Source organism: Coffea arabica, chromosome 6e, assembly GCF_036785885.1.
Source record: "Coffea arabica cultivar ET-39 chromosome 6e, Coffea Arabica ET-39 HiFi, whole genome shotgun sequence".
Classification (NCBI taxonomy): domain Eukaryota; kingdom Viridiplantae; phylum Streptophyta; class Magnoliopsida; order Gentianales; family Rubiaceae; genus Coffea; species Coffea arabica.
The window spans coordinates 1,652,193-1,672,870 of NC_092321.1; the positions used below are offsets into that span (position 1 = coordinate 1,652,193).

At 38.5% G+C, this 20,678-nt stretch overlaps 2 protein-coding genes, 1 long non-coding RNA gene and 1 other non-coding gene across 5 annotated transcripts; 1 reads left to right on the top strand and 3 right to left on the bottom strand.

The window, feature by feature from the left end:
* Nucleotides 1-662: 662 nt before the first annotated feature.
* Nucleotides 663-1,340, bottom strand: LOC140010002 (uncharacterized). Its single transcript, XR_011817266.1, has 2 exons — nucleotides 1,087-1,340; nucleotides 663-961 (listed from the first exon to the last, which is right to left on the bottom strand). It is a non-coding gene; the product is annotated as an uncharacterized lncRNA (long non-coding RNA).
* Nucleotides 1,341-3,311: 1,971 nt separating this feature from the next.
* On the bottom strand, nucleotides 3,312-6,814 carry LOC113694568 (probable proteasome inhibitor). 2 transcript variants are annotated; one of them, XM_027213405.2, is made up of 9 exons: nucleotides 6,494-6,814; nucleotides 6,196-6,367; nucleotides 5,920-6,066; nucleotides 5,534-5,638; nucleotides 4,904-4,978; nucleotides 4,728-4,762; nucleotides 4,571-4,637; nucleotides 4,409-4,486; nucleotides 3,312-3,512 (listed from the first exon to the last, which is right to left on the bottom strand). In XM_027213405.2, the coding sequence occupies exons 1-9, from the start codon at nucleotides 6,672-6,674 to the stop codon at nucleotides 3,440-3,442; spliced, it is 933 nt and encodes a 310-aa protein (XP_027069206.1). In that variant the 5' UTR covers nucleotides 6,675-6,814; the 3' UTR covers nucleotides 3,312-3,439. The 2 variants fall into 2 exon arrangements, with proteins under 2 accessions (XP_027069206.1, XP_071910379.1); XM_072054278.1 differs by lacking the exon at nucleotides 4,904-4,978.
* A 5,556-nt stretch (nucleotides 6,815-12,370) lies between these two features.
* On the bottom strand, nucleotides 12,371-12,441 carry TRNAG-GCC (transfer RNA glycine (anticodon GCC)). The gene has a single exon. It is a non-coding gene; the product is annotated as a tRNA-Gly (tRNA).
* Nucleotides 12,442-13,230: 789 nt separating this feature from the next.
* On the top strand, nucleotides 13,231-14,898 carry LOC113694821 (uncharacterized). The gene has a single exon (XM_027213708.2). It carries the CDS (start codon nucleotides 13,499-13,501, stop codon nucleotides 14,504-14,506), a length of 1,008 nt encoding a protein of 335 aa, XP_027069509.1. The 5' UTR covers nucleotides 13,231-13,498; the 3' UTR covers nucleotides 14,507-14,898.
* Nucleotides 14,899-20,678: the final 5,780 nt, after the last annotated feature.

The following is a 20,678-nucleotide window of genomic DNA, read 5'->3' on the forward strand; positions in this document are numbered from 1 at the left end:
TAATTCAGTCCTACACTAAACTTAAACTTAATGTATTCAATTCTTAACATGTTCAAACGTATTTGATAATAAAAAATTAAATATCTGATGAGTCGCACTAAATTTTTTATGCAGAATTTGCTTCAAATAAAAGTGACAAGTCATTTATTATCACTTAATTTGATATACACTTAAATGTATCAGATTTAGTATTTAACAATTTAATGAGTTAATAGACCCAAATTTCAGTTTTTAAAATTTAATTTTATTACATATAATCAACTTGGGGAGATGGTATTAAATCTTTAATCTAAGATTTCGTTGGTTGGTAAATGCCTAATTGATATTTGGTTTAGCTAAAAAGAAGAGAGGTCTGGAGCTCTCGAGTTTCAACATTGCGTCCCCAAATTGGGTGCCGGGAGGACATTAATATCACTCCCAACTAATCCAACCAAGTTCATCAAAGGAGAAAGACTTGTTTGCGAATTTTAGGGTATTTTATTTGTATATTAACTATGAATTAATATTATATATATTTTTATCATTGAATGTATGATACATAATTCGAATTTGAATTTGAAATCTAAATTTTACATATGTATCGGATATTTAATCGTGATAGTGTACACACTCGTTAACAATATGCTGTCAAAATAGGATCCATGAGTCGAAATCACGAGCGGTAAAGGCAGACAAGAAGATGTTGAAAATGAAAATTGAGATTTTGTACACCAGTTCTAACTACTGCAATTTCCATGGAAGGCGCTGAAGATTGGAGCAAGCCCCAGTCCATGTAGTTGAAAATGAAAACTGAGATTTTTTACACCAGTTCTAACTTCTAACTACTGCAATTTCCATGGAAGGCACTGAAGATCGGAGCAAGCCCCAGTCCATGTAGTTGCACAATGTTCCCCATCTGAAGCTGCTGCACCATCACAACACTTGCAAACAACTCCAAGGCTAGCGAAAATCTTTGAGTATCCTGCAAAATTAGGATCAGCACAACTTAAGTTCATTGATCATGATACTCGAATCTTTTCAAGTTAAAATGAGAAGAAGGGGGAGAGACTAGAGAGAGAGAGAGATTCGGTGGCCATCAGTTCTTACTCTGTTGAGGTAAAAAGGGGAGTGGCCTGCTGGCTCCTGCACTGCTAAATTTCTCGTCCTGCCATCCGAAACTTACTAAAAACAGCATCAGTAACAAAGGAGCCGCCGGCTTAAGCAACCACCCCATATGTGTCCAGTCGATCTTCTGCTGATTTAGTTGGATGGAATGCTTGGAGTAGAAGATTGATTGTAAGCAGAGTCGCAGACTATCTGGCCGGAGATGGAGGTGACTCTATACGAGTATAGTGATTGATATTCCCGAGGCTGTGGGGGTGGAGGGGCAGTAGTTTGATTCTAATATATACAGAATCCAAAAGAATTAGAATTATCATTTACTACTTATTACGGATGGGAAGAAATCGTTATTAACATAATAAAAGGGTCGTTGTCGTGTCTAGAAGGTTGGATTCTTCTGTTTGTAGTTTGTACCAGGAGCACGTAACCAGTGTGGGCTTCTAGAAAGAAATGTAGGCGTGGAGGCCGCTGTCACGCGTTTCTCAGACTTATTTCGTCCTTTTGTGGCGTCGGTCCCCAAGACTTGTTTCTTTGCACTTCCAGTTCCAGCTTTAGCACAGGGTAGGATTCTGTAGCAATTTAATATCAACCCATTACGCGGAAATTGGGTAGCTCTTTCGCGTTATATCTACGTTTGTGTTTCCCCTAGGCTCTTAGTCCATAGAGCTGTCCATCAAATGTAAAGTAACGAATTAGGGATTTGCCGGCTTAAGGTGTAGTGCTAATTTCCTCCCAGTATGTATGCGCCATACTGGTCCACATTTCTGTGTTTTCTCTGTTTTGTCTAAAGGTAGTATGCCTTTTTATAAAAGTCAGCAGAGCTCTTGTTTTGGCAAGCTAGCTCTTATGGACAATTTTCTGTAGATTTGGAGGGGAGCAGGAAAGAGAGTGCCTAAACAAATTTTCCCGGTAGGGAGATGTGAAAAAGTATAAAAGATTATTGGATTAATTGGAAGACTTTAGAAGCCGTGTCAAAAAATGAGAGAGATGACAAGAGACAATGGAATCCTTGCTTGGATAGCCATTTTTCGTCGAAAAATTGCGTCGTGTTCCGTGATCACATTTTCCTATTACCTTTTTTTTCTCACATACATCAAATTGCTACAGTAATTTTTCTACAAAAAATCCTAAAAAATGCAATCCAAACACAACCATAAGTATGTTTGGATTGTAAATTATTTGAGATATTTTTACTGTAACACTTTTTGTGATGTGACGTATATGAGATAAAAAGATAATTAGAAAGATAAAAAGGTGTATTGAAAATTATAATAATTATATATGCAAATATATTTAGACAAATAATCTCCTGTCCAAACACACTATTAGTTTGAAAAAATTACTATAGTTGTATATTTTTTTATTTTTTTTTATAAGTAAAAAATTTTAAATTCAAAACTTACTTGCGTGTTCGTCTTCAGTAAATCTTCAGCCTTGCCTTGGCTCATTCCCCCCAACAAGTCCACCATAACGCTCATATCCTTTCATAAAGAGTGCCACTAACTGACCTACCCACAAGTTATTACCGCCGCCTCCCCTCGACCCACGAGATACGAAAGTGCTCCTTCCGTCCCACTTTGATAGCCCTGTATTCCTTTTTCATTTGTCCCAAATTGTAGTCCACTTTCCAATTGAAGAATGTAATTGTATTTTAATTTTTCTAAAATACCCTTATTTAATGTAAATAGTTGTTACTATAAACCTACCCCATTTAATGAGAATTGATTCTTTTTTTACCATCAATTCAAGTTCCCATAAAGTTGTACCGTATTTAATGTGAGGATATTTTAGAAAAATAACAATCTAAATTTACTTTTCCAACAAAATTAACTACTTTTTTTTTAAACTGTGTGAAAAAAGAAACAGGACTATCAAAGTAGGACGGAAGAAGTACAAGTTATGCTACTTCAGCACAAAACACCTAGATACCTAGTTATGTTTCCTGGTAGGATTCAAGAGTGAAGAAGGGGACACGGAAAGACGTCAGTGCAAATCCTGTGCAGTAGAGCTCCTGAATGCTTGCTCCATTCTACAAGAGGATGTCTTTTAACTCTCGCGCAAAAGATCATTTCTTTTTTTTTTTTTCAGCAAGCATATGGGGGGTTCTTTTTTTTTTTTTCCCTTTTTTTTTTGGGGGTGGGGGCGGGGGGGGGGGGGGAGAGGTGGAGATTTGTAGTGCTGTTCAGCCCTAGATTGACTAAAAACTGTAGTGAAATTCACAACTCAACAATCCTGGATTGAACAAATTTACAGCTAAACAGTCACAATAACGTCTGAGATTTTATGTAAAGACAAGCGGGCAAAAATGAAGAAAAACAACTTCGACTCGGTCCAAATCTTATATAATATCAGAGCCATCCCCAAAGTGCTCCAAGTCTGGATGAGTCCCACCCCCAGGTCGTCTTGGATGCCTGCATATAGTCACAAATAAAAAACCAACATGTAAAAGAACAAACCCACAACAAAAAAGGCGAGCAAATGCACAGTAACGCTTACTAAGCATATAAGCAGCTATATTTATCCAGGCTGATACCCCTGTTGGCAAGTAAGATGAGGTGCAAACATGGAAAATACAATATCCCACAAACAACTTTAGAGATTGCGATGCCATATCAGAATCCCTGTTTAGTCCAATCCAAGCACACAACCACAACCTGATGTTAGATATCTAACGCACTTATCCATTCCATTTCCCATTTAAAAAATCTACTGAGCATCCGTTCTTACAAGAAATGGGATATAATAACCCTAGTTAAAAAGAATTTCCCCTATGGGTAAGTTTGAAATAGCAGTGAAAACCCTGATTTGTCAATCCAAAAAGGTCTTTATTAAGTGTCAGCACTACATTGCTGAATTGTAATAGCAATGAGCAAAACATTCCACGAAATGATTGTAGGCCAAGTGAATACCAATGTGGGACACAGTCTACGAAAATTTAAGTTCCATTCAAAGATGCAGATACAATTGCTGATAATGGAAGCTGTGTTCTGCACTCCAAAAACAGTTCCATGAAATAAACACCTTCTTGCTGATGCAGCAAGATTAAAGCACCAAAACAAGCACTTAAGAAAGCCTGACTGGTATTGTGAAAATCTTTTAACAGTAGTATTAAACAGAGATCTACCATTCTCTGCCTCTTAAATTATTAAGAAAGCAGCAGTCTGCATACGTCATGGTAAAACCACCTTGGTTTACCTCCCCATCGACACAACACCGAACAAGGAAACAATAAAGAAAAAACATAAGGAATTCCATTAATTCAACGTGCTATATCAGAATGACCATGTAATTTGGAGAATATTAGTACCTAATAAAGCGATTAGGCTCAAAACCCGGAACACCAGGTGGGCCATATGGATCAAAACGAGCACCAGGAGGGACACCCCTAAATCAATCAACAGATAAAGAAACTCAGCTAGCACCATGTATTTTTAATACATTCAGAGAGAGAGATAGAGAGAGAGCTCACGGTTGTGGTCCTCCAGGGAAATGAGGATGTTCGTTACCAGAGCCAAACCACCGAGGATCATTTGGTCCTGTATCCACAACTTAATAGGTGTCATGCCAAACAAGTTTAACAACATCATTTAATGAATCAAATCTGAAACAACAGTGGTAAGACAAACCTATAAGCATGCTGCCAGGTCCACCAAAATTGCCCCTTGAGAAAACAAGAACAGAAGTCAATGTTTCAAGTTTGAAACCGTTGCTCAAGTAGAAAAAGAATTGCATGCTGTCTACTCATTAAGTTAATGAAAGAAAAAGAATTCAGGTGGGGCAGGATGGGGGAAAGGCAAAGCACCTAGGGTAAACTCCTGCACCAGGACCAGGAAAGAGATCATCGCCCCCACTACCAAGAACTGGAGGAACAATAAAACTGCATACCAACCAAGAACAAGAGACCAAAAAGCACAAGGAGAAAGAAGGAAAAAAAAAGAAACTGAGTCACAACTTCACGAAGTCAATTGTAAAGAAGAGCCAAAGAATAATGTATAAATAAATATTTTTCTTTTCTTTCTAAACCAAAAGTATCAGAAAGTCTCAATATCCTAGCATAAAAATCACAAGTTATCATTTCCAATAAGGGAACTCATGAATCTATAGCACTATTTAAGGATGCATGTTGCAAATGACAGGTTACATAAATTAATCCAGCAACTTCTTTTCTAGCAACAGCAGAAGTCATAACAACTAATGTCCCCTGCTACTAAAAACTGAAGACAGATGTTTACCTGGTTAAAGGCAAAAGTTCAGAAGATGATCAAAATTTTCACTATTTCTCCAAAAACTAAAACTAGGATTCATTACTATTATGACACGCCATTTCTGTAGATCTGCTAGGACTGAATATAATAAAAGTAAAGAGTTCAAATAATAAAAACAGTCTCTGCATCAGGAGGAGTATAATGCACAGTGTAACTAAAAAGTATACCTTGGATTTGGCGGGTTAAAAATGGAAGGCTCATCTGGTTCAGAAACTCTTGGGCTAGGTTGGTCAGACTTGGATTCATCTCCCTCTGGAACTCTGCTTTTCGCACTAAAATAATTTGTGTGATTGTTAGAACACATGGAAGCAAAATCAAAAGGTAAAATTCTAAGAAGTGAACTGAAGTGGCAAAAGCAATTGTTAGTTCAAGCTCTCAGGACTTAATCACTATTTCCTAGTGATGAGGGATGAGCCAATAAGTAACTTTATCATACAGCAAAATATTTGGGGTAACCAATGCTCCAACGGCTGTTTAGGAGACTGGAATTCCAGCGAGTCAAATGAAGCCCCTGGCCGCCCAAAGAAAAATAACAAACAGAAGAAAAAGGCACCTTGAATTATGAGCCGAGGAGCTTGCTGCAGGAGACCGAACAAGTTTGCCCAAAATTTCTTTATCAACATCTCTCACCAGCTTCCCAATATTCTTGAACATTGTAGTATAAGTATTTCCTCCATCCTCTGCTACGTAGTCCGGAACACTACGCATCCAATAATTCAAAACCCAATTAATGGTGTTGCCCAAAACAATAAGGAAAAGAAATATCGGCTAATAATCACAAGTTCACAAACCCAAAAATCCCAAAAATTAGACGGGCAAAAAAACGTACTTGATTTCAAGATGGACAGGCTCAGAATCACCTTCCGCCATAGCATCAACAAGCAATTTGTCATTCATAGCTAGACACTTCACCAGAATTTTCTGGGAACCCTTATCGGGATTCGAATAGACGAATGCGTAACTATCATCAAATTCATTCCAATGCTCAATGCCCACTTCCTCTACCCAAAAACAGAAAAACAAGAGTCAATATTCCCACCAGAGAGGGAGAGGGAGAGAGAGAGAGAAGCCCCAAATTGGTCATAAACCAAAAAGTACAGAACAGAAAAAGAAACTAAAAATAGTACCGGTGGAAGTGGACGAAAGAACGTCATCGGAAAAGGCGGGCGGACCGGTAGCGTGAAGAATAAAGCCGGACGCAAGGAAAGAGGCGTGAACGGCGAAAGCTGCCTTGTCGTGAGCGTTACGGAAAGAAGGCCTCGCAGCCCTGATTACTCCCATTACTGATTGTTCGGTCGCACTCCCCATCTTCCTCCCTCCCTCTTCTGGTCTTGCTGCTGCAGTGACTACTGGATCAATCAGTTACAAATGAGTCTGTCGAAAATTGCTGTTCCCAGAAGGAGAACTCCGAGGAAACGTAAAGAAGATGTGTTTAGAATTCCAAAAAAAAACCAAAAAAAAAAAAAAGTTCAGGACAAGGGTTTATAGATAAATAATCAACTTCCGAATCGGGTTGTCGCCGACTTTGCTTGAGCCCCAATATTTCGCACTTTCTATATGCTTACGCCGGGTAACCGACCTTCAAAGGTATATTGTATCGTATTATATATCCACCTTTAAAAATTATCTTTGTTTGGATAGAGTATTATTCTTAATAATTATTTAGAATAATTATTGTAGTACTTTTTATGGTGTAATGTATATTAAATAAAAAAGTGATTAAAAATATAAAAAGATAGATTAAAAAATGTGTTTATAATGCAAGCGAAATATTTTTTTGAAAAAATTGCCATCCAAATATGAGCATGCATGAAGGAGGCTAAGAAATAACGACTCTGGCCTAGATTTGAATAGACTCAATTTTCAAAAATTTAATAATTCAAATTATCTTATATCATTTCATAAAATGGTGTGATTGCAAGCATGAAAGGAGGCTAAGAAAAATAACGATGCTGCCTAGATTTGAATATACTCAATTTTTAAAAATTTAATAATTCAAATTATCTTATATCATTTCATAAAAATGGTGTGATGTTCTCCGGGATTAATCTCCATATTTTACCAAGGTGCATGAATTCCTCAGCTATTCTTCAAGCACGTTTTGTCACCTGCTATTTTTTCTTCTCCTTAAATTACAAAAAAAAATGGGGTTAACGAAAATCAAATTTATCTTTCAGGATTTTTTTTTGGTGGTAGCCAAAAGTACATGCACACGGAAACCGGTGGGAATAGAGAAACATATACAATGAAAACTCAATAATTTATTTGAGAGATTTCGTAATTTGTTAAACTACTTTGAACAAGGTTCTAGAAAAGGGATAATTTAAGAAACCTCCCTTGAAGTTTTTTATAATATCACTTAGCACTTCTAAAGTTTTCAAAATCGTACTTACCTCTATTGAATTAACATTTTTTTTGGTAACATTTTAACCCTTTGGGTTGAAAGCAAGAGAAATAAAACTCTATTTTCAATACTACTCTTATGTTATCTTATTTATGAAACTTACATCAATAATAAAAATTAAAATAAGGTTATAAAGTAAAGCTGAAAATATCTAGAAATCACTTATGTTGTTTTCACCAAAAAAAAAAGGCAATTTTTTGATATTTTATCATCAGATCATTTTTTGATTAATCCTTTAATACTGGCTTATTTAAATTTGAACCAGGATCATATGCGGTCATTGGCCCAATTCTGCAAGCCTAGACGATCGGGTTGATTACGTTCTATTTTAGCTGGTAGGAGTGGACTGTTGCGTGATGATCAAGGGAGCTGGCTCGTGGGTTTTGCACTTTTACATTGGTACAGAAACCAGATTGGTAAGTAGAAGTTTGGGCTTTGTGGGCCTCGTGGGACGGTCAGCAGATGGGTTGTGAAGATTATGTCTAAAATGCAACCTGGGTACATCTTTCTTTTGGATCTTCCGAATGGAATGCGGATCATTAATTTATTCTGTAAAGGTTAGGCTTGATGCCTCCATCTGACTGGAAAAGAACCCTTCTCCGACCCCCGACCCCCCTCAAAAAATAAAAAAAAGGAAGTTTGAGTGGTTAGTGTATTAGTGCTAGACTTCTGTTAATAATTGTGTACGAACACGAAATCGAGTTTCTGAGGAGGATGAGATCCGCAATCCCGGGACCGGTTCCTGCAAAACAGCGAAGCAGAGACGGGGCTGGCCCGGTTCAACTCCGATGTCTTAGTTAGTAAAGGTGGGAGTTCGGTAATAAAGAGACGAGGGGATTAGGTTTTGTAATTAGTTATCTTAAGGAATATGCGAAATGAGGTATTTTATAGTGGGATGATTGGTAGGTTATTAGACTTCGGGTCACTTTAATGAGATGGGATGCAACTATAGGTCGACTGTAAGTTTGCGTATTTAGTTAGATATACCTACAAAAGTGTGTGGAAACTCAGAAGGTCACGTTAATCACTTCATGTCCACTACGTGCTATGCTCGTGAGGCCGTTTGAGTCGTGAGGGTGTGATCTTGTTTGATAAGTGCGTGTCCCGAGGAAGAGGTCTTGGGTGCCTCAAACTATAGATTTGAAATTTTAAAGTGATTCTGTCGATTTTTACTAGCTTTTGAGGTTAATTTTGGCTCTTGACTGACATTTTAGGTTGAACGTAACTGATCAAGTGTGCAAATGGAGCAGGGATCAAGCAATTAGCTTTGTCTCCATAGTTGCGTGCCCGTTAGTAAGTTCGCCGCCTCTTCATCAATTACAAATCTCCCTTCAGTGGTATAGTGGCAAGTGAAATGAACCTCAACGGTTTTTAGTTGCGAGATCCAAATTACCTTACGAAGTCGTGCCAAAAAATGTCAGCAAGCTAGAAAATGACGGATTAACTCTCTCATTTCTCATTGTCAATAAGGTTTTGCAGAATAAAAAATCCTACAGTATGTGCTTTACAGTATATTGAAAAAAGGAGTTTTTTTTTTTTTTTCCTTTTCCGGGTGGTGGAGTTTTCCTCGTGCATCTATGTGCGGAGAGCCTAATTAACGAGTCACACTTTGGCAACCTCAGCAACAGGACCAACTGGCTCTGTGGTGTTCCTCCTCCTGGTAGCTCTAATGTAGAAGGCAACTGCGACTAAAAATGCCATGCCCAAGCCACCAAGGATTACTCCGCCACCAGCGACTGATTTGTCAAATGAGTGGTGGTGTTGCTGCGTCATACGGGTGCCCTGAAGTTGGGCAGTCGCACTTTTTTCACCCAAGGAGCTTATTGCTTCCGGCAAATGCAAGTTCTCTTTTGTCTGGGTTTGGGGCGCTTGCGATGGGCTCAATCCTGGTGCAGCAGAGGAGCTGATGGATTTGTTGCGGTGCTTTCCGAGTTTTCGAATTTGAGATGCTTCTTGTTTTCTTGCCTTGATGTATGATGGGCTAGAGGCTGGTGGCTGTGGATTGACCGAAGGTGCCGCGTAATCGGCCTCGGTTACGATCAGTAACGCATCCATCAAAACGATCAAGCAAAGAAGAAGAGATCGAGCCATTGTTGACTGCGGAGTGGTGTATATTTCTCTGGGAAGATGCTTTCTTTCGGTGCAGGCAGGCAATGCAGGTTGATTACAACGGGGCTTCGCCGCCGTATATATAGTATCGGTGCATGGGGACAGTAATTGTAGAAAATCAAATAATGCTTTTTGTAGTTTGCTGAAAAGTTCCTATCCTACGGCTCGATGATGGTTTACGTAATATCCTATTATTTGTTGCAGTATTGTCGGCAGAATGGAGGAAATCAACGAAACTACACGTGTAAGCATTATAAAATTCCACGAAGACAACTGGGAACATGATTTCTGTCATGCTTAATTCTAAAATCCTTGCAATGCGATTGTGGCGGAGGCGTGATTCCGAGAAAACTACAGCATCTTTTTAAAACCACCCCATACTATCACCCAAAAAAGGGTACAAAATATGCCGGAAGATGATGAGTTAATGCTTCTAAAAGGTACAGCCATCCCCCGCAGGCGCTAGTAGACGTTCGTTCCCCAAGAGCGAAGGCACTTTGGAAACTCGAGCCACCACCGCTGCTGATAAAGGCTGTCGAATTCTCATTGGAAAGGTTGCCCATCTCGTAATTGAGCTAGGATTTTAGTCATAAACTTTACTTGATCAGGATGACACAGCATACCGAAAGTTCTTTCCGTTGAGCAATGCATTAAACGTGTCACTAGCACTCGGTATCCACAATTGGAGTATTATTCTCTTTAGCTCTTTCAGTTTTTTATTTTCGGAACAAGAGCTCCAGCATAAAAATTTTTATACTCCAAAATGGACCTTACTTTTCGAGTAAGAGTTGTTTCCGGTAAGTAATTGATTCCTGGATATGAATTCTGATTCAATATTTTCAAACTTTTGTCCGTGTCGATATCCATAGCCATGGGCAAATTGAAGTGCAACCTGGACAGTATCTTCGTGGTTGAATTGGATCCCAGGCGGAGATACATAGCACGGGTTCGAAGTTTTAACCTCGGTTCCTGCATTGGTAAGAATCTTTTGGTCGGAGACAATGCAAGCAAAGCGCCGAAACTAAATCCAATTATTTCCGTCCGAATTCACAATTCTGATACATGCAACATATAGCATAAACACAAGAAGCACTTTAAGAAAGCAGAAGAGGGTCCTGCATGTTGTCTGTGATCGAGTGAAAAATTCCCACACCTGCAAAAGCCAAAAAGCTTTTGGCTACAGATTCGCTCAACAAACTTACTATTGGTACCAAAGCAACATCAGGACAATGGACTGGTGTGATTAAAGAATCCCATGTCCCAGAGTCAACTTCCTATGGCTTCATTGTTCCAATATCAAGCAACAAGCCGACAGCAATCTGGTATGTAAATTTCCTGCGGCTTCATTGTTCCAAATTGCAGGAGGCTATTATTTGCTTATTCAGTGGAGTACCCTGGCACGCAACCTGAAATTTCGTTCACCCACGAGAATTGGCTTTTAGATCAGAAACACCGTTAACAATTTCTCTCAGTACCACATTGCTAGATCGACATTCGACAAAGGAAGCTGCAGCTGCTGCAAATTTTATCATTTTGATACCGTCTTGAATTAACCAGGTGCCAACCTGGCTGTCGGAAACAAAAGATGATTTGTTTTACCTGGAAGCACTGGAAGCCAAGGCAAGTGACAGAAACAATTCTATTATATTAGACGAGCAATTCCTGTCATAGATTGTCTCCTGCACTACACTGAGATAAATTCGATTTGAACAAAACTCGTGTGGTGTTTCGCTGTAGGGCAAAGTCCACTAATCAAAAAGAAAAATTCAAGTGGGACGAAATGCGCTCATCTCATCAGTGGCCTCAGATATTATAGTTGCTCCACCGTATAGCCGGACGCAGGGTCAAAAGCCTAAACTTAGAAAAGGAGAAAAGGAAAATAGAGCCTATGAAACTCATTAAGTAGAGCTAAAAAGTTGCTACATTATGTAAGATACTTCTTTGTACAAAGGAAATGTTAATAGCCCTCTGTTTGTTAATTGCATTGCTTTTGACCATTTTTTTTAAAATTCATGTCGAAAGATAAAAATTCATTTTATTTTATTTTTTGGTTTCACAATAAGGGTGATTGTAAATTCAACGTCAACTAAGAATATAACTATTCTTGTCTAATTCACACGATTAAAAAATAAAAATAAATGTCATTAAGAAATAAAGAATGACATTAATATTACACTTTGTACAATTGATGCTTTTTATTTTATATTATTGAAAAAGGGAAGCAACAGAACAATGACATTTGCAGGGAGACTAATACTAATGGACAAGCCTACAACACACACTGATTTTTCCAAACGGATCACCACAACCACAAGGTCCGCAAATGAAATTTAGATGTGAGACCAGTTCGACTTGACTTGGGATGAATATTTAGAAGCAGAATCAGTTATAAAAGGCTTTGCTTGGACAAAGTACTCTGTGTCAGTAATATGTTATAGTCAAGTCTACAAAAAAGAAGAATGGCCCGATTAGTCAGTCGGGAAAAAGGATTTGCACCAGCCGGGAATCGAACCCGGGTCTGTACCGTGGCAGGGTACTATTCTACCACTAGACCACTGGTGCTGAACGCTTGTGCTTAATTTCCGAATCCATTACATTTCTAGTTAGTATAAGACAGACATTTTTACTGTTTTTACTTTTCTGCCCCCTCCGTTTTCAAGGGATACGTGGAGAGAAAGTAAAAGGACTATCTAGATGCTAAAGGGCTGCACCATATTGGATGTTTCTGTGCACATTGTTGATTGGATTATTTACTCCCGAGTGTTTGACATGGTACTGGTAGTGTAGGATTTAACATTTTTTTACGCAAACAGGTTTGAACGTATGTTAGATGTAGAACAAAAATGTCAAACCTTCAAAGTGTAATGCATAAATCGTTTAGTTGAAAACAACCAGTAAAGTGTTTGGATATAATTATTATTTCAAATAATATTTCGCTTGTATCATAAACATATTTTTCAATCCATTTTTTTATATTTTTAATTATTTTTTATCTCACATACATCACGTCATAAAAAGTATTATAGTAATTATTTCAAATAATATTCTTTCCAAACAAACATTTTTTTTTTCACTTACTTCCCTCCATCTCTTAACTCTTACCACGGCAATTATTACTTAAATATCCATTTCAAGGCTTTTTTTTTTATTTTGGGTTGTGTTTTTTTGGTGGGTGGCTATGTTTGGCCCGCGGGGGGGGGGGGGGGGGGGGGGGGTGGGGGTTGGCGGGCGGTGCTGTGTTTAGAGGGGCTGCCATGTTAGACTAGTGTCTTGACATTTTGGGGACGGAGGATCCCTCTACGGTATTATAGCATACCAGTGCCGGACCACAACGGGCCATGGCCCAAATTATTTCCCCACACACCCCCCCAGGCCCCCAACCAAAAAAAAAGGGAAGTCCAAATGATACAACCCACAAGTTCACCCTCCGGGTCAAGAGCGTCGTCCTCATCGCAGTAGAGTAAGAGCTTTTCCATCGCATCGCCATCTTCAGTCCTGCATTCTTAATTCTTCAGTTCAGTCTTCACCCTGTCAGCTGTCAACGGTGTAGAAATTGGGCGTTACCGTTAATCTTAGCAGGTAAGTGTAACGGTGAAAAGCCTAATAGTGAAGCTAATTAATGGCAACGCTCTGCACATCTCTTTCGAACCAAGCACCACCTCCAAATTTTCATCTCTCGTCCCTCGGAACCATTTCGGGTCGGACCCATGTTCAATTTTTACCCGCCGCCACCCTCACCACCAGATTATCTTTACTCTCTCTCACAACCACACGCCATCCCTTCAGAACGACGACGATTAGGATGGGTGGTGGGCCCCGAACATACCCAGGAGGCGTTTCAAAGTGGCAGTGGAAGCGAATGCAGGCCAAGAAAGCTAAGCAGCTCCTCAAGGCCCGCTTGGCCCGCGAACGCCAAATCTATGAGATGCGAAAGCGGGCCGAACTCAAAGCCGCCGTTTCCGAGCTCGAGAGACCTTGGGAGGTTGTCGAGAAACCTCCTACTTTGTTCTCCGTCACCGCTGATGAGCAGTTGAAGGTATTGGCTGATCGTTTCCAGAAACCCGGTGGGTTCGATATGTGGTCTGATAGAGATGGCCCGGAACTGTTCAAATCCCACGACGGGCTTCCCTCATCTCGGTTTTTCCCTAAAGGGGTCGTTCATAGCGTCAAGCCTTATGGGAAAATTGAGAATTTAGATGACATGTCTGATGATGAGTTGTGGGGCGGGAATTCCGATTTTGACTTGGGTCGGGGCTCCGCGGACGAAGGTGATCATGAAACGGCACTTCTTGAGCACGGGATTAATGGCAAACATGCTAAGAAGAGGAGAAATGGGGCGAACGGGGAAAAGAACTTGAATAATCTGTCCAATGAGGGCTACAGCGGGAAGAATTGGAGAAGTAAGCTTGGAAAGAATCATAATGGAAATGTCAACTTTGGTGATTCAACAAAAGTTGGACAGGTTAGGGGGGGTTCTTGGACAGATCGTGGAATGAGCTCCAACTGTAAAGACAGTAGGAGGAGGCCTAATGGTAGGGAGAAAGTTAAAGATTCAGAATCAGCGGTCTTTGATTTGTCTATGCAGAAAGATGGAATTTACGGGATACAGCAAGAGAACAGACCGTGAACAGTTATGTTACCATAATTCAGTTGAAAAAGTAGTAGATTCTAGCTGCATTTCCATGGGTGGATATTAAAGGGGATGCGTTAATGGGAGGAAATGTTCAACAAAATCATGATTCGCCTGGGGGCAATGGAAAAGAAAAGCGCTGACTTTCTGGTGCTTTTACTGCTCGTTCTTCTGATCGTTAAGTTGTTTTAAGTTGGTATGAAAGGTCAATTTGATCCCAAGGTCCGGAGATGGCCAGGTATTAGCTGTCTTTGTTCATGAAGTATATATGTGTGCCATGGTGCATCTTTTGTATATTGTGATAAATTGTATCTTACATGAATATGGTATTAGATTTAGACACTAATCGTACTGAACTATACCTAATGCACTACTTTCTTGTTTGATTAGTGTTCTTGCAAGTTGCATCTATGGGGCCATCAGTTTATATATATATATATATATATATATATATATATATATATATATATATATATATGTATATAATGCATTTATGATTTATGTATTATTTTTGAGGTTGGTGGTGGCGAGGTTGGGAAGGGGGTTGGGTCTTTAAACTGCTTTCCAGCTTATGGATGTTCCCTTGTCAAAATCCTTCTGAAACTAAAATACTGTGCGATCACAAATTCTTTTACTTGATGGCAATATGTAATTTTCTCTTTAATTTCCAATGTTGTCCATTGTATTCTTACAATTTTAAATTGCTAATTTTCTACAAAAGCCTCAAAAAAAAAAAAAAGATATGAATCCCAACTGATTTGATTACCAAGATATAAAGTTCATGAATTTCTAAATTTTAAAACCCTGCAGATTTAGGCCCTGTTTGGTTCCAAGAAAGCAGTGAGGAAAGGAAAGCGAGGAAATGGAAAGTGATTCCTTTGAAAATCCTAATTCTTTCTCTTGTTTGGTCAATGAAGGAAAGCGGTCGGGAAATGGAAACCAATTCCAAAGAAAGTAATTCCTTTGTTTGGATTATGGATTGTTTGAAGGAAATGGAAATTAAAAAAAGAAAAAGTATTCCAAGTAAGGAATGAGCAAGATACAAAGTTCATGAATCTCTAAATTGTAAAATCCTACACAAATTTAGCGACAATGAGAATTAGTTGTGCCACACATTTTTTAGGACTTGAGAATGTGATGGATTAGGAAAACAGCTCTACAGAGGTTGAGCGCAGCAAGTATAAGGCCACGGATTTAATAAATGGAGAACATTTTGCCTGTTATGGTGAACCACTTACACCTGGTATACTGCAGCGGCATGTGTCTTGGTGCTCTGTTGAGGGCCACTGTATTTGCTTCTTTGCTGGGCCAATGGGTGACATATATCATATGGTTATTACTGAAACACTCAAGATCATCTCAACCTTCTAAAAGCATGTATAGTTTACGCATCCTTTCTGCTAGGGAAGTCATAATATCTCGTGATTACGTGTTTAGACATTGGTCAATTCCCCGTCTATACAATTTAAACTGGGACAATGTGCTCGCTGCATTTTCATTATGGTTGTCATGAAGCAATGATTTATAGAATCAGAAATTGTGTCCTTCTTTTTGGGTTATTGATACGCGAGTTAAACCTTTATGGCAAGTATCTTCATGCAATGAATATTTATGTGTAAATAGTTGAACAATTGTACGGATCATTCTTGCAGATGGTCAATCTTTCATTGTCAGAATCTACAATTTTGGACAACTGTAGCATAGGAATGAGTTCTCTTTGAAACAATGATGGGAGAATTTGTGCATCAGTTTTTGCTTGACTTTCTTGACTGACTTCGCTGGCCTTTGAAATGATGATAACATTAGTTTGCATTGCTGTAAAAAGTTCTAAACTTGTGTGTTAGTTATTTTTTTTTTGTGTGTTAGTTATTAGGGCAAGGTCATTTGTTTCTTTTGTTTTTCTCTGTAGGCATGCTGGACCTTTGATACTAGCTAGCTTTACTTTTTTCCGTGGCCGGTGGCCGACCGAGAGATGTAACTTTTGAACGGTTTATGAAGCCTTGTCAAATTGGAAATTTTCCACCCTGTTTATGTATCTGAGACTTTGGTTGCTTTGTATTCTTGCCTGCTTCAATTCTTCGCATTTGGTGGAACTGTTTTTAGTGGAGTTTGTTCTGGTCTTTGTGCTTGGTGAAGTGTCCATTTTAGATCATATTATGAACCGACTAAAATAGTGACCAAACCATCAGGATAAATTGCTTAATGGCAGGGGATTCCTTTTTAAGTAACGTGGATGATGAAATCTGAAGTGATTAAACTGTTTGTATCCAGTACTTGTTGCGGGCGCTGCAATGGAGTGTCCGTTGTCTGTGGTGATATGAATGATTTCACATTAGCAATTTCTCTTTAATCATGGAAAGCACAGGTCAAAATGACACTAAGTCTATCTTTGCTGGTGCCATTCAACGCCCAATACATGGTGCTTTGACTAGTGCTGTGCTGTCACCACCACTGTAAACACGTAGGGTTTCAACTCCATCATGGTTTGTGGATACCATTCTATGCATGGAATTCTTAATTAATGTTTATGATTTTAGACAAAGTTTGTGGTTCAGGATGACCCAAGCTACTGGAGATTCTGCGGCGTGGTTGGAGGTCTTCCGATTCAGTACTAGGTTTGTTTGGATAGAGGATTATTTGTCAAAATTTATTTGCTTACATCATCATTACAATTTTAACACACCTTTTTATCTTTTCAATTACCTTTTATCTCAGATACATCACATCACAAAAAGTGCTACAGTAAAAATATCTCAAATAATTTACAATCTAAACAGATCCCTAGTGTTAGCGAGAAGATACTGCAATTTATTGGAATTCGAGTATCTATTCATCTTTCTCTTCTTTCATTACTAATGGTGGCACCTGTTTCTCTATGATCAGCAATGACAACTTATTTGAAGCACATAAAAGGGGATGAAATAACCATATATATATATATATGTATATAAAAACTTTAGAATTTTTGCTTAGAATTGCATATGCTTGTATGAAAAAATCTATACCTTGAAGAAAAAAAAGTAACGTCAGGTCCACCTTATATTCTTTTTTTTTTTCATAGATGATAACTGTTATATAACCTAATCTATCTTACACTAAGGGGAGGGGGCGGATCTAAGGAGGCCCAGGAATAATTCTGAGGGGATTGAACCACCAACGGACCAAACGAGTGCGTTACACATCCGCCTGAATTTTTTAAACAAAGTCACTTTTTAATATGATAATTAGTGGGAGGGAAGGTTCAGCTTATATTCAAGTCTCGTCTTAATAAAAAGATTATAATCTGACAAATGGGTATTTTGAGGAGACGGGGCAGGGATGGTCATCAGAATCTGGACAGTGCACGGTCAGGATCTGGCTTAAAAAATTTGTACGGTCTAGATCATTTCTTGTATCTCGTTTTTAACAATGTATGTGGGGTTCACAAAAATTTATTTTAAAATTGCATGTTGTGCAAATAAAGTTACGTCGTGTGTAAATAAAATTACGTCGTGTACAAAATGTATAAAATCGCTAGGAACGATTGCACCTGCAACCGTTTCTGCCCGTCCGTATTTTAATGGGTACATGTCAAAATGAATTTCAACAGGTTAACATTTGGAAAAGTGAAGTTAAATTTGAAAAATCCTTTTTAAGTGTGAAAGGACAAGAGATGGATGTGCATTTACTAAGCACCTAGGAAAACCCAAGGAAAGTGGAGATCTTTATTTAGATGGATTGAGAAAGATTCATATAGGAACAGCCAATCCAATTCGTGACGTAGGGAACAGCTTTAGCTTTCTGACCCCGAAAACTTTTTATATTCCATTAGGAAATATTCGTGTGGTGAAGAAAATAGAGTAGAATCTCAAGAACCCACCACAGCTACTGCTCCTCCACATCAAGTAGTAGTAAATAGGACACAGATCACGTAATCCGCAATAAACGCATGTGTTGTCTGTGTCTGTATCACAGAAATATGCAGGTAGAGAAATCAGAAATGGGGAATTTCGTTTACCAAATTTCTACCTTCCATCTTAAGATTGGAATACATTCTTCACAGTCGACAGTCCCATAAACAACTTTTTAAGTCCAGGCACACGGATCAAATTTTGCTAAGATTTCACGTTTCGCTTCTCTCCAGTTTCCCAGCACATGCAAAACATGCTGAATTTTTAGGATTTCGGCGGACTAGCTTCCTGGACTCGGGAATGCTCATCTGATTCACCCCGTCAAAGTTTTCATGACGGGACTAGCTCCCTAATCTCTTCGTCAAGAGTCAAAAAGAATGTACTAGATCCAGAAAGAGAAAGTTTGATTGTTTACGTTTGCCTACACATATGTTAGTATATGATTGAGTCTTTATCTCAGAAGTGATGGCAAATCAAGCAAAGATTTTCGAGATTCAGTGATTCAGTTTACCTTTGCTTGCGTGTAGTACAGTTTAGCATTTGATTCAGTGAATCTGACTTTCGAGAGCGAGAAAAACATGCATAATTATTTTGAGGTGCATTAGTGGTTATCCTTGAAGCCCTCAATAGGGAGATTTTTTTATTTTATATAATAAATTAATTGCACTGTAATCCTTGGTGGATTACAAGGTTGGTTGATGAGCAAAAAGGATCATCATTAGAAATAGCAGATTGCAAACTTTTTACTGGTAAATGCTATAACAATTCTCGCACTTCGCTTAGTTTAGGGTTGGAATTCAAATAATATAATATCACACTCTCGCAGAATATATATACATATATATATATATATAGACAGTGCCATCGTGGTCATCTTATTCTTGGTAGCGTCAAGAATGCTCGGACCACCACTAGAGAGATATATATATGCTCATAGCAGTTAGCGCCCATTACAAGTGTTAAAGAATGGATTTGGAAAGCTTTGCTTAATTATTGAAGTTATCAAAAGAAGGCCTAATTACCCAAAACCCTTTGTAGTTAGGTGTTTCTTGCACCTTGCCCCCAGAATTCTTCTCGTCGACACTTTTCCCTGGAGTCAACAATCAATAATTCCACTAAAAGAGACAAAAACGCAACTCCGATATAGCTCAGATTCCGTGCCACGACTTGGATTACTGTTAAGGCAGTGGAACAGTTGAAAACGGTTTTAACACTTGGGGGCACAATTACGAGTGCCAGACACTAGCAGCATAGGCTGCTGACCTCGGGCCGTGGCCATGCATCAAAACAAACACTACTGTTAAGAAGAAGCACAACAGAACAGACGCAGAGCTCAGCAATGATAATACTGTAGCATGGCATGATATTTTGATGGCAAACCAAAGTATCCATCTTAGGAGGAGCTAAACCACAAAGGAAAAAATCCATCCAAGAAGATGATACGATGACTTGATGTTGTCAAGTCTCATTGCCAACTAACCCTTGAACGATCAAAAGCTCTTGATAACACAAGACCGGGAATAGCACTTTGTCCACTGATACAATTACATCAAATATAAAATTATCAATTTTCTTTGAAAATCTTTTTAAAAAATTATTTTGGCACGTCTACTTCTAATAAGTCAATAGGTAATGACTAATGAATTATAACATCTAACTTGTCTGTATGTATGCTATGGCATATTGATTCCAGATTAAATATGCTTTCCAACGTAAACAGCATAAAATATCTTGTGATATAGACCATGACGCATTAAGAGTGGAAATTGACAGACAAAATAGACGGATTATGTATACTAATTAATTTGGTAAATTATTCAAAGTATGCAAATAATACTAGCATAGGGAAGAAAATCTAGAAAATAAAAGAAGAAAGAAAAAGAAAGGTAAGCAAATCTACGAACTCGAGTGTTTAGCTGCATAGATTTCATTCTACTATCAATTTTAATGTAAATACGAGCCATGAAGTTGGACCCTAAGTCATAGGCGTCAAGTGGCGATTAGAAGATATCGGGGGCAAATCTGTGGCTAAAGCTTTACTTCAGGGGGTTTAGTGTAATTAAGCTTTGACAGCATCTTTGAAGTTTGTTTCTTGGCCCTTATGTAACTTGTGATTTTACTTCATTTCAACATAAATTTCTTTAGAAAGCCGGACAAAGAAAAACTTGTTTATGTGCTACTAAGTTATTAAATTGAATTTAACATCCGTAGACACCATATGAAGATTGAAGAACGCTTCCCGACTTGACCAACCCACGCTTCGAGGTTATATTTCAATT

Coding starts and splice junctions, on each gene's coding strand:
- LOC113694568 (XM_027213405.2), bottom strand. CDS start 6,674: ATGGGGAGTGCGACCGAACAATCAGTAATGGGAGTAATCAGGGCTGCG. Junction 6,067..6,195: donor CCTGTCCATCTTGAAATCAA/GTACGTTTTTTT, acceptor TTGGATGCGTAG/TGTTCCGGACTACGTAGCAG. Junction 3,513..4,408: donor GAGCCTAATCGCTTTATTAG/GTACTAATATTC, acceptor GACTATATGCAG/GCATCCAAGACGACCTGGGG.
- LOC113694821 (XM_027213708.2), top strand. CDS start 13,499: ATGGCAACGCTCTGCACATCTCTTTCGAACCAAGCACCACCTCCAAAT.